Below are 12,630 nucleotides of genomic sequence, written 5' to 3' on the forward strand. Positions count from 1 at the left end.
CAAACTGACTGTTATTTTTAAGGTCTAACTTTTAACACGAGTACCTGACTAATCCCACGTAAAAAAAAAGTCTTGAAATCACATGTATCTTTTTATAAAATCACAGGTGAATTCGTGTAAGTTATATAAGGTTCAAAATAAAACAATATAGAATTACTGTAAGTTACAAGATTTGGTATATTAACTTGTAGAATTATCGATATAATAAAAGCTTATTTTTCAATTATTATTTTAGGACCAAATCTAGTCAAAGCTCAACCATTAACTATGGAAATCTAATTTCTAGTTACCTTTTTAATAGTAGCTTTTTCTAATAAAGTTTCTGATAAGAGACTTGGTCTCCAAGCAAAAGATCATAAATTTTTTCCGAAATTAAAAATATATTTTAATATTAAAGACGAGATTTTATTACTCTTTCAAACACATCGTTAGATTCATTACCATTAAACTTCACAATTTCCATATTGGGTCAATGCGAATTGACACATACTCGTGACCAATCTCACACGCGTGGAGCCCACTAGCCGGCGCGTGTAGCAAACGTAAAACAGACCGCGCGTAAAAGAGTTAAAAGTTGCTTGGAGACCAAGCTATAGATTAGGACAATTGGCTCTACTTTCGGTACGGTAACTACCACGTGTCATAAATCTAACGTCTCAATCTGAGATGCGGAAAGCCGTTTCTGGATCCCCCATTGGCCGCCACGAAACCGCCCTTAAGCATCGTCCCTCTTTACATTAAATCCAAATCTAATTCCCGGTTTATAAACTCCATTAACCGGATTAAATTTCAATAGGTTAAGCTTTGATAAACGTATGTCATTTCACCAACTATATTTTAAGATACGTTTAGTTATAAGGTTGAATGAGTTTTGATTGGGTCAGTGTCTCATATCATATGAATAGTGTTGAACACGCATCAATTTCTCTGTAACAGTTAAAATCTAATTAAATTAATTACATAGAAAAAATCACGTTACTAAACAAAAATCTCCAAAAATAGTGATGAGTTAATAGTATTTAAGAAGGATGTTCCTGAGAAACGGCGATTCTTCTTTAACCTTTTGACTCTTCTTCTCTCTCTCTCTGCAAATTCAAAACAGTGAAAAAAACCTCTCTTCATTTTTTAACTCCCTCTCTCTCTCTCTCTCTATGGAGAGACGAACGAGACGAGTGAAGTTCACAGAGAATCGTACGGTCACAAACGTAGCAGCTACACCATCTAACGGGTCTCCGAGACTGGTCCGTATCACTGTTACTGATCCTTTCGCTACTGACTCGTCTAGCGACGACGACGACAACAACAACGTCACGGTGGTTCCAAGAGTGAAACGATACGTGAAGGAGATTAGATTCTGCCAAGGTGAATCTTCTTCCTCCACCGCGGCGAGGAAAGGTAAGCACAAGGAGGAGGAAAGCGTAGTGGTTGAAGATGACGTGTCGACGTCGGTGAAGCCTAAAAAGTACAGAGGCGTGAGACAGAGACCTTGGGGAAAATTCGCGGCGGAGATTAGAGATCCGTCGAGCCGTACTCGGATTTGGCTTGGGACTTTTGTCACGGCGGAGGAAGCTGCTATAGCGTACGATAGAGCCGCGATTCATCTCAAAGGACCTAAAGCGCTCACGAATTTCCTAACTCCGCCGACGCCAACGCCGGTTATCGATCTCCAAACGGTTTCCGCCTGCGATTACGGTAGAGATTCTCGGCAGAGCCTTCATTCACCGACCTCTGTTCTAAGATTCAACGTCAACGAGGAAACAGAGCATGAGATTGAAGCGATCGAGCTATCTCCGGAGAGAAAGTCGACGGTTATAAAAGAAGAAGAAGAATCGTCGGCGGGTTTGGTGTTCCCGGATCCGTATCTGTTACCGGATTTATCTCTCGCCGGCGAATGTTTTTGGGATACCGAAATTGCCCCTGACCTTTTGTTTCTCGATGAAGAAACCAAAATCCAATCAACGTTGTTACCAAACACAGAGGTTTCGAAACAAGGAGAAAACGAAACTGAAGATTTCGAGTTTGGTTTGATTGATGATTTCGAGTCTTCTCCATGGGATGTGGATCATTTCTTCGACCATCATCATCACTCTTTCGATTAAAAATCTCTTCTTTTTTGGGGAAATTTTTGTGTGGTGATGATGACGTGGATACATCGTGACCGTCGGCTTACCTTTTTTAGTCTGAATGACGTGGACTGTTCAGATCAACTGAAGCGCAAACCCAAAAAAACTAGGGTTTTGTTTTATTAATTTGTGGGTAAATATTTTAGTTAAGAAGAAGATAAGTATGTTAATGTTTATCAAGGTTTGGACCTTTCGTTGTTTTGGTTCCTCTCTCTGAGATTGTCTCAACGGTAGGAAGCAGTATATAAATGTGTTTCTATGTCTATAAATTATTTATGAAAAACAAATCGTATGGAATTTTATTATGATTATGCGACAAGTGAAACAAGTCTTTACTTCGAAGTAAAAAAACAAAAAAAAAACTTATTCACAAATAGAATTGTCAGAACAGTCTTGGAAATTCAAGAAAAGTCATGATCTTGACTAATTATAAATGAATGATTGTATCATATTATTGATATCATCTTTTGTGATTAGAGATCAAAAAATATTTATATATATAGTACTTTAAAATATAAAAAATTATATTTTAAATAGTAATCACCATGCACCAACACCTCTCTTCTTCTTTTTTTTTTTTTTTGCATATGCAATTGTTGTTTTGTTGTGACAAATAAAATAAAACTGTGGTGCTCCTATCTACCAATTATTATGAAGCGATGTCATGGTTTACTTATCGCTTTCTACAAAAATGTTCTCAGTCATGTAGAATTGGTGCTGGTTTTGTTGAGTGTATTAAATGTAAATCCGTATCCTTTTTTTATATATAACATAAATCTTTAATATAAAGTATGTGACAAATTGTGAAAAATCTTATGATAAATAAAATTTTTAAATTTTTAAATTTTATCATGGAGTTATTTTTTAATTAATATATGGTTGATAAAAAAAAAAATCTAAATTTAATTCATACTATAGACTCCATATTTTTTATACGGTAGATATATGGGTTGCATGTGGATTACGACAACGACGCAGTTCGTTTTTTACTCCAAACATAAGATTAAATTCGAATTTAAATTTGATAGTAATAAAACAAACATATTCAAAAAAAAAAAAAAACATATTCTAAATGGGTTAAACAAATAATATATATGGTCAAAATTTAACTGATTATCCTCGTATAGATATGAGTGGGTGTAGGGTGAAGTGAAGATTCAAGGTATCGCCGAGGGACATGTTATCGTGTCTGCTGTTGTTTTCTTCTACTTAAGTAACAAAGCCCATTCATGTGAAAAACCAAACCATTGAATCCTATATTAACCCTACCAATTGTGTCTCCACTCATAAAAACATCCTTCACGTTCTCATATTAACTATAACAGATAACCAAGTACTTCTACCTTTTCATATATGTACATATCTATATATATGATACAATAAACATTTGCATCCTGTCAAAATTGGTCGTAGTCTACGTATAGAAAGACAATAGAGTTTGGTATACATCAGTTTCGAAGGACAAAGTGCGTTGTCTTCTAATTAAATGGCTGTTTTCTGTTTTGTACCATGGTCCATCCAAGAAAATGGGACAAATCTCTAGCGATCTAAGCTCCATGGCCTCATTCATCGAACTTTAGCTCAATACTTCAATATAAACCATTATAAGTTTATGTAGAGTTATAAGGACAATTGAGGATACATATACTTCAAGAATCCCTTTTTTTTTGTTGTTGTCAAAAATACTTCAAGAATCCCTATTTAGAAAAATCTTAACTAAGAACTAACTTTTGCTTCTCTTAATAAAATAAAATAAAATCGGCCATCTTAATTCTTAACACCCCTCTTAATAGTGCTGGTTATCTATAGATGGGGTAAATGACATGATTCGGCCCCTCCAAAAAGAAAAATTAAAAAACAAAATGGCATGATTAAAAGAATTGGATTATCTATCTCTATACAGGTGAGTCTTCCAATAGATTTGAAATTTCCTCACGACCTTGTCTCGTTGATCTTATTCCCTGTCTTCACTCTATTTTCCTTTCTATAGTTAATACATTTCCTCCCCCACTAATTTGCAAATAGAATTTGGAATAAAATATCTCCTCCCTATAGAAAAAAAAAACTAAAATATTATCCTCACGCTATAAATAATCAACAAAAAAGACTAAAGAGAGTAACACAAACAGTTTGGTCTTTTGAAGGTCAATATTTTGACCAATTCGACAATTTTCGATCCTTTGCAGCATTTGATATTCCCCATAGGTTTGGCTTCTCGAGTGAGAAACTACTCATTCAGAAGCTTCCTGGTCACGTTCATGTTGTTTTTTAAAACCTTAATATTTTAAAAATACATATGGTGTGAAGAAAAAATAATAAAGATGTGTGTGTTCTTATGTTAGAAGTTAGAGACAGTTACCCTGAGTACAAGTAAGTACTGAGCGCGGGAAGAAGAGAGAAATCAGATCAGTAAAATATAAGGGATGTAGTTAGTATCCATAGTGAATTCAATATCGAATGTCCTACGCACCTATTTTGGGGCAAAAGGATAACAAGAACTGCGAATCCATTTATTTGTTTTTGTGGTTATAGTGGATGGACATGATTAAATCTTCTTACCAGTAGAGTTGTGGAATCCGAAAGAATACGCACAAAAACAAAACATAGAGATTGATCACATACTCAGAACCACTTGCAACACACATGTAAAACATCGGAGCATTTAATGCCTGCAGCTTGGACCGACCATATTATGCAAAACAAAGGGGAACAAGATTCAAGAAATTAATACGAATAATAATCAAATATTCAATTCAATTATTATTATGAGCGGTGACCCAATTATGTTTCTGCATTTCAATTCAAACTGGGTGGATAATATACTCGTTCGAGACTGTTTTTTAAGTTTCTAAGAGTTTTCAATAGGATGTATAACAATTTAGATAAAGCAACATGTCTAATATAAAAATGAAAGGACAAACTTAGCTTAATTAAAAAAATAAAATAAAACTCAGCTTTAATATGTTTAACTAATTTAATATGACTAAAATGATTATGATCTGATACAGATACAGGTTTATTGCAATCTTGATATTTTTTCAGTTGAAATTTCGAGTAACTGGATTCAAACTGAATTAGAAGTACATTAAATATTATAGATGAGTAATAAGAGCGGGTCTAATAAGCCCAAATATCGTGCACAACGAACTGGTCAAAGATTGGGCCACAAAAGATTGAGAGGTGAGGCAAGTTGCCACTGGCCACAAATCTAATCTACTACGGGCCCCAACTAGATCTCCTCAAGACACCCCCTTTACAGATTTCATACCGTTTATTATACTCTTGTTTTTTCTTTTTTTGTAGGTCAAGAAGAAGAATAAAATAAGAAAATGAATGAAGCATGAGTCACTCTCATTCATGTTTCAAATTGGGTCATTAATAAGAGATTTCATTCTTGTTGAAATAGAAAATCCTTATTCTCAAATACACCAAATTAAATGTAGTTATAACAACTTTGCGGTAAAAATCTTCAGAGTAATTTACAATATTTGTTATCAGAACCTCACTTGGTATAGTATATACATACCATCATTGACACTTCTAATGTAAATGGGCTCCTTTCAACAACGGAAAACTTTTGGCCCATATAAGGCCCAGATCACTGAGAGCACGGTATCTAAAATGCGTGTCATTCAAAGCGTTTTTGTCTATAGAAAAGCGTTACAACATGCGTTTACTTTAAAACGAAAACGACGATTAGATTTGAACGGTACGTTTATGACACGCATTTAGCAACCACGCGTATGCGCATGCTTGGTGAGACTTTTGGAGCATGTGTGTTAATAACAGTAAAGTAAGTAACAATTTTGGAATATTTTTAAAGTATTGGAAACATTGGCAATAAACATAATTAAAAGGGGTACGTTTACAATAAACAAATTATATAGGAGACATAAATCAATAAACAAATCTAAAAATAACAAAAAAGATATCTCTAATTTCTGAATATTAGCGAAAGAGGTTTGTGTTCACTGAAAATAGGAAAGTTGAAACACTAAAGAACTCATAAACTCTCTCAAATTTAGAAATCCAAAAGATTAGAAGAAGGTGTAGGAGGAAGAAGATGCATCAAGAGGATGAATGAGATACGTCAGCACCAACGCCACCACCATTAGCAAATACGCGATTCCTTGATCAATCGATGTTCCTGTGTTATCAATCATCAAACAATCATAGATTTAATTTCCCCCAAAATTAATTGATTCTGAATGCAATGTTAAGAGAACAATATCAGATCTGGTGAGAGAATGTGGAATCGGAAAACATTACCGTCGCTAGTGGGGGAAGGAGCAGGAGCTAAGGATTGAGCGCCGGCGAATGGAGAGATGACGGCGAAAACGAAAGCGAATAAAGCGATTACGGCAACGGAGTTCCTCGACGCCATCTCAAGATTTTACGGAGGACAAAATTGAAGAAGAGTACGAGAGAGAGAGAGACGAAATCTGAATGAACAAGTCCGGCGAGAGAGACGACGAACGACACGGACAACCAAAAACCCCTTTGGATCATATATATGGCTATAACGCGTTTTTATAGTAATTGACTGTTTACCGGGTATAGCCGGTAATCCACTCTAGAACTTTTCTGTCAATTGTTCAAAGGAGTTAACTGACATGTGTCATTTTCTGGCTAAATGACCGTTCCTAGTTGGTTCGTTTAATTTCTTTCTATTCCCTCAACAAATGGAATTGGAATTTATTGTAATTATTATCAAATTTAGCTTTAAACTAAAGTTATGGCTAATTTAACACGTCCTCTGAATTAAAATTTGACAGATATTACGCGTTGAGAGCTCTTTCGTGTATAGGAGCATTAAACAGGGGTGGATTTTATTCTTTGAAACCTTAACATGTGTTTCTTCTAACCTTTGTACGAATCCGTGTCCATATGTGCATCTCCCATTTGAAATCTCTTTTCTTTTGCTACTATTACTATTACTACAACACGCTTTAATTACACAAGAGATCAACTAGTTTTTGTTCCAAAACTCATACTAATATTTTGACAATAAAACTTCACCTTACTAGATATTTTCTAAACCTTTCTACATAATTATGCAAAACCAAATTGTAATTCTCTCTCCAGCCTCCACATATATTTCTTTAAATTCTAGTATGGTACTACTACTAGCATAATTATCTATTTGTAAATAAATAAAATATCATTTAGTACCAAACATCACAAAAGATGTTTATAGTTAGGGACCAGAAAAACATTGCAGAGGGAATAATTGAGTTACATAATAGTAAGAAAGAGGCCATGTGATGTGATGATGTTGAGATTCCCCCTTTTTCAGTTCTTTACTTTTAAATTAAAAAAATGGAATAATTCGCCAAGCTGTTCCCCTTTTTTTTAAAAAAAATTATTGATACGAGAATAAAAACAAATTGTTATTATAAAAATTTATGCTTTGAGTGAAACATATGTAACGGCTAGTAAGTAAGTGTTGTTATAGGTCTTTAGTCAGATTTTGGTTTTTACTCGTAAGATTATGCTTAGTTTCAAAATAAGAAGAAAGATAAGGACTTAGCTAACAAACAAAGTAACATACACTTTCGATATCTAAAAAGTAAAATCTATTCATCATAAGGCCAAATAAATCGCAGTTGATGTCGGATTGTTTATCGTTTTGTCAACATCTCTTTTTATTATTTGCTTACTAATTTACAAATACTCGCGTCTAAAACGACTTCTTGGAAAATCATTAGTGTAATTTGTTACCTAATCCCATTATATTATAAAATATGAGGTCCACGAAATTTAAATTCTTATATAGTAAGTAAATTCAATTCAACTTGCAAAGGTTTTTTTTTATAAATATGATTTTATATTGTTGGTTAAGTTTGATTTGCTTCCAGAACGGCGTCGTATGCAAAAAGAAACTCAAAGGAGAGTTGACCGATAGAATTTACTATGATCAACACGGCACTAGTAAAAGTTTAGATCACAGCATATATACAAAGAAAATAGAATCCATTAAACCCAATTCCTTCATCAACACAACATGCTTCTTGCTTTCTAGAGTTTTCGAGTCTTTTAACCACACATGGAGAACATGATACTCCGATCACAGAGACATGAGCTAAAACACCCATAAATATTACAATTCTAGATTCCTTCTCCTGAGGAGTGAGGAGATGCAACTTTGTGTGCTCTCAATCCCAGGAAACACACATTCATCTAACAGACTAAAAAACTCATCCACATCATACCACTATTCCAAGGTTTTACGTGCCAACACTTACTACTGCTCCTACCAAAACCCATTTTTAAGTAATCCTATGATCACCTGAAATATCTCAGTTAAAAGTGAAACTTCATGCGACTTACTCTGGTTTTTGTTTTTATATAATAATCAGAACGCCAACTTCGGATCAACAACTCCTGAAGCATTGCCTTCACCAGTCATAAGCTGTTCAGGGTCCTGAGACAGACACAGATACAGTTATCATTTCGAGTTCATCCATAAGTAAGATTATTGATGGGAAAAGCTTATATACCTCCATTCCCCATTTGATGTAATCTGGAGACTCACAGGCCTTGTATTCATCTACCAAACTCTCAATTATGTCCCTTGATTCGTCAAACTCTGAAAGATCATTGTCCTGTTCATATCAACATGTAACTGTCAAAGCTGGGTTTGTTGCACTAAACATCAGCCAAACAAAGCCATTATACTTGAGCAGTCAACTTACAGCAAACATGGGAAACTTCCGGTAATTGTCTAGAAAAGCTTGCTTCTTCCTCAACTTATCATATTGGCTCAAACATTTGCTGAATAGGTGCCTGATACTAGTGTGGCTTGCTAACATAAGACCACTGACCTGAAATATCAAATACACCATAAAATAAGAGTCTTTGTTGAATCTTCTAAAGCAGGAACTAGCAGCCTAAGACATTAACTGTAAGGAGCGGCAACTCTCAGTATGACAGATAGATATAGAGTGATATAAGATTACCCTATGGGCAGTTTGAACATATGGGGACTTCTTGGAAAGAGCAACCTGTTGAGAGTAAGATATGGAAAAAATTATGATTCAAGTCCATGGTGAAGCCAAAAGCAATAACTAATTTGCAGACACAATTAGGTTAGAACCTGTATGCTTGCAGGTCCCCACTCAATGAAATTAACAAGCTTTCTTTCTCGTATCCTCTGCAAACTCTCATGCACCTAGTATCAAGTAGCGAAATAACAGAGCAGATTACATCAGCAAGAAAGAATAACCAATTCATCCTCAATGTGTCCGATCAAAAAACAGCTAGGTAAAAGTACCTGAGTGGGATCGACTTCTCCTTGAATTATATTCAATATTGATATATACTTTGCCTGACTAGCTTCTTTGTTTCTAGCATAAGACGAAACCATGATATTTTTTGTCTGCAAATACAATCATGTTAGAAGCACAACCGATTCAAGTTTCGGAAAAAGATTGGAGAAGGCAAACAGCTCACCTGTAGAAGTCTTCTCATAACATCCAGCACAGTAGTTTTACGAATGACATTTGCCTGCCAAGAACAAGTCAGTTAATAGAGCAGGAAATCAATCAAAAAAACCATTTGCACACTGTAGAATTTATGTTCAAGATACAATGATCGCTTCCCATAAAATTATTTTGTGATATTAAACTCGTTGAGATATCTTACCTGGCGCTCAACAGTCAATGGTGTATATCCAGTCATGAGGAAGTGACACCTTGGTGTTGGGATCAAAGATGCAAGCAAGCCAACGAGGTCGTTATTCATGTATCCTGGATAACGCAGTGTTGTTGTGCTAGCAGACATCACAGTAGACACTAGAGAATTCGTTTGAGCAAAGGTAGGATTTGTCAGATGTAGACGCTCCACAGCAATCCTTCCCAAAGCAGTGTTGTCAAGGACAACAACACAATCAGCATTTAATGTAAGCCGCTTAAGCGTCAAAAGTGAGTTGTAGGGCTGGACAACAACGTCACTCGTTTCCATCTGATTGGGAAAGACACTGTATGTCTGAACCAACTTCTTGCTGTAGCGATCATTCAAAGTCTCCAACAAATAAGATCCCATACCTTCATGTGAAAGAAAGAGAGAGAGAGATGGAGGGAGTCATTCACATCAGAAGAAGCAGTGAAAAAACATGAGAATGCTAAAAGAAGAAAGCCTCATCATTTACCTGAGCCAGTGCCTCCAGCAATAGAGTGGCAAAGAACAAAACCCTCAAGACTGTCACTTCCATCAGCTTCTCGATCAATCATGTCCATGATTTCCTCTTCAACACCCTTCCCCTGGTGATAACCACTGGCCCAGTTATTACCAGCACCACCACCATGGTCAGCAACGAAGATATTCTCGTGATTATAGAGATTGCGGTAATCACCATTCTGAATACCATTGATGACTCTAGGCTCCAAATCAATGAGGAGAGCTCGTGGGATATAGTGTTGGTCATCCGCTTGGTAAAAAAACACATCTTTTCTATCACCTCCCTTCACAAACAAGATCAAAACATCAAAAATCCACTAATCCACTAATCCCAAATGGGTATTCAATTGTCGATTAATAGAAACCCAGAAACAACGATTTCGAATCAATAAGACCTAAGAAATTCAAGTAGACAATTAATTATAAAGAGAGGCTTGGTTGGTTCAGAAGAAGAAGGACCTGAGTAGCGAAGTCCTCGAGAATACCATCTTTACTGATACCGTGCTCGAGGCAAAGCTGTTTCCAGAACTCCATACCGATCTGATTCCCACATTGTCCAACCTGAAGCGTAATTATCTCCCGAGGCATTTCTAAACCCAGAAAGTTGTTATTGGGTACAAAACTAGGGTTTCGAGACTGTGAGGAAGATGATGAATGATGAAGAAATGAAAATGATTAAATTAAGCTCTGGCGCGGATACCTTTTTAAAACTCGATCCAATGCTTTAAAGAATTTTTGCGGACGGAGAAGATAAATTTTTGCATAGATTAACACTAAACCATATGCTCTAATTAAAGCCACACTCTCTCAGCTAAGCTAACTAACGTCTGCTTACTCATATTGGGCCAATTATAGGCCCGTTTTGTATTTCTTCAGCCCAATAAATCTTAAAAAGGAAGAATTTTGCATGTAAAGGATGGAATAATAACTTTTAACTTTAAGATTAATTTTTAGAGTTTTTTGATTATCAAATGGGAAAAATGTCATTTAAATCATTAGTTTACCATTTTCGTTAGTTTAAAATATGAATTTTGGGTATGGTGATTTAAATCCTTAATTTTATGTTGTTTTTCAATTTAATCATGAATTCTCGTTGAGTAAGCTAATTGAGATACAAATTCTTCTTTTTCGATGCTATCTGTCGACTTAGAGACGAAAAATTACTTTAAATTAAAAAAAGAAGCAAGAATCCGAAGAAAAAGAAAAAAAAATTGGAAATCTATTTTCAAGATCTAAGATTTTTTATTGGAAGAATTTCTAACGACATGTCTTAACCAACTTAGTCAACGAAAATTTATGATTAAATTGAAATTCAACATAAAATTAAAAATTTAAATTACATATTTCCCTTTATGGTAAAATGATAAATTGGAAGAGTTCATTCTTTAAACCAACTAAAATGGTAAAATGATAATCACATATTTCCCTTTATCAAATTCGTAGTGTATCTATATTCTCCAATTTCCGGATTCATTAACGAGTAATTAACAACAAAAAAAAAAACCTCCATTAAAGGTAAATAATCGTCAAATAAACATAAACAAATCTCGCCAGCTTGACTGTTATAAGTCCATTCGACCAAAAACAAAGACTAGAGGAAGAAAACAAAAACCTTAAAACACTTTCAATAGAAGACACGCACTCACTGTCAGAAATCTACATCGAGAAACACACTTCCACTTTCCAAAAACATCATTCATGAAAAAGACCACAGAGAAAACGAAGAATATGGTTGATGATGATGATCGTATACTATGGGATTGTGGAAGTCCACTCTATGATTCCTACGAGCTCGTTTCTCTTACTCACATCATTGAACGCCATTTCATGTCTCTACCTTCTCTTGCTGGCGCCGGAAAAGTTTGCTGCTCTCGAAGACCGTCTGATCTGGAAGAAAAGGCCAATCGTGGGGCCAACACCGTCGTTGATCTGTGTTGTTCCTCTGATTCGACGACTGGTAAACTGTTGTGCGGTGCTTTTGGAACCAAATGGTGGAAGAGAAAGCAAAACACCGAAGCTGTCGTCGATAATTACAACAACAAGAAGAAGAATATGTTTTGTCGGATCCTCTCTAAGATAAGGATTTCTACAACAAGATCTGGTTCTTCGAAGATGTGATTTTCATATCTTCTTTTTCTGTTTTTAGTATTTGTTTGATCCTTCGTAAAATAATAATTAAGTATATTACTTGCTCATGTTTTTTAATTTGAAAATTTAATCGAATAAACTGTAATGAAACGGGAAATACATTTTATTGACTTATGGATTAAATGCAGAGTAATTAGTTTAAGTTGAAGAATTTCATGGATTTAATATCCATCACATCATA

The 12,630-nt window shown here is 35.1% G+C and overlaps 4 protein-coding genes and 3 long non-coding RNA genes across 8 annotated transcripts; 4 read left to right on the forward strand and 3 right to left on the reverse strand.

Annotated features, from left to right (window-relative positions):
• Nucleotides 1-875: 875 nt before the first annotated feature.
• On the forward strand, nt 876-2,405 carry CRF6 (cytokinin response factor 6). The gene has a single exon (NM_116028.4): nt 1,058-2,405. It carries the CDS (start codon nt 1,152-1,154, stop codon nt 2,097-2,099), a length of 948 nt encoding a protein of 315 aa, NP_191722.1. The 5' UTR covers nt 1,058-1,151; the 3' UTR covers nt 2,100-2,405.
• Nucleotides 2,406-3,612: 1,207 nt separating this feature from the next.
• AT3G09665 lies at nt 3,613-4,603 on the forward strand. Its single transcript, NR_141553.1, has 2 exons — nt 3,613-4,027; nt 4,476-4,603. It is a non-coding gene; the product is annotated as an other RNA (long non-coding RNA).
• Nucleotides 4,125-4,530, reverse strand: AT3G09675. Its single transcript, NR_141554.1, has one exon. It is a non-coding gene; the product is annotated as an other RNA (long non-coding RNA).
• Nucleotides 4,604-5,918: 1,315 nt separating the features above from the next.
• Nucleotides 5,919-6,902, reverse strand: AGP20 (arabinogalactan protein 20). Its single transcript, NM_116029.3, has 2 exons — nt 6,393-6,902; nt 5,919-6,270 (listed from the first exon to the last, which is right to left on the reverse strand). Exons 1-2 carry the CDS (start codon nt 6,505-6,507, stop codon nt 6,161-6,163), a joined length of 225 nt encoding a protein of 74 aa, NP_191723.1. The 5' UTR covers nt 6,508-6,902; the 3' UTR covers nt 5,919-6,160.
• A 1,057-nt stretch (nt 6,903-7,959) lies between these two features.
• TUBG1 (gamma-tubulin) lies at nt 7,960-11,094 on the reverse strand. The gene is made up of 10 exons (NM_116030.2): nt 10,761-11,094; nt 10,273-10,585; nt 9,768-10,168; nt 9,576-9,629; nt 9,397-9,501; nt 9,220-9,294; nt 9,083-9,127; nt 8,819-8,947; nt 8,624-8,728; nt 7,960-8,547 (listed from the first exon to the last, which is right to left on the reverse strand). The coding sequence occupies exons 1-10, from the start codon at nt 10,887-10,889 to the stop codon at nt 8,479-8,481; spliced, it is 1,425 nt and encodes a 474-aa protein (NP_191724.1). The 5' UTR covers nt 10,890-11,094; the 3' UTR covers nt 7,960-8,478.
• AT3G09685 lies at nt 8,125-8,363 on the forward strand. The gene has a single exon (NR_141555.1). It is a non-coding gene; the product is annotated as an other RNA (long non-coding RNA).
• A 772-nt stretch (nt 11,095-11,866) lies between the features above and the next one.
• On the forward strand, nt 11,867-12,541 carry AT3G61660 (uncharacterized protein; the record flags this gene model as incomplete). Of its 2 annotated transcripts, none has more annotated exons than NM_001340115.1 (1): nt 11,867-12,541. In NM_001340115.1, one exon carries the CDS (start codon nt 12,000-12,002, stop codon nt 12,417-12,419), a length of 420 nt encoding a protein of 139 aa, NP_001325625.1. The 2 variants fall into 2 exon arrangements, with proteins under 2 accessions (NP_001325625.1, NP_191725.1); NM_116031.1 differs by having other exon boundaries at nt 12,030-12,419.
• Nucleotides 12,542-12,630: the final 89 nt, after the last annotated feature.

This window comes from Arabidopsis thaliana, chromosome 3 (genome assembly GCF_000001735.4).
Source record: "Arabidopsis thaliana chromosome 3, partial sequence".
Taxonomy (NCBI): domain Eukaryota; kingdom Viridiplantae; phylum Streptophyta; class Magnoliopsida; order Brassicales; family Brassicaceae; genus Arabidopsis; species Arabidopsis thaliana.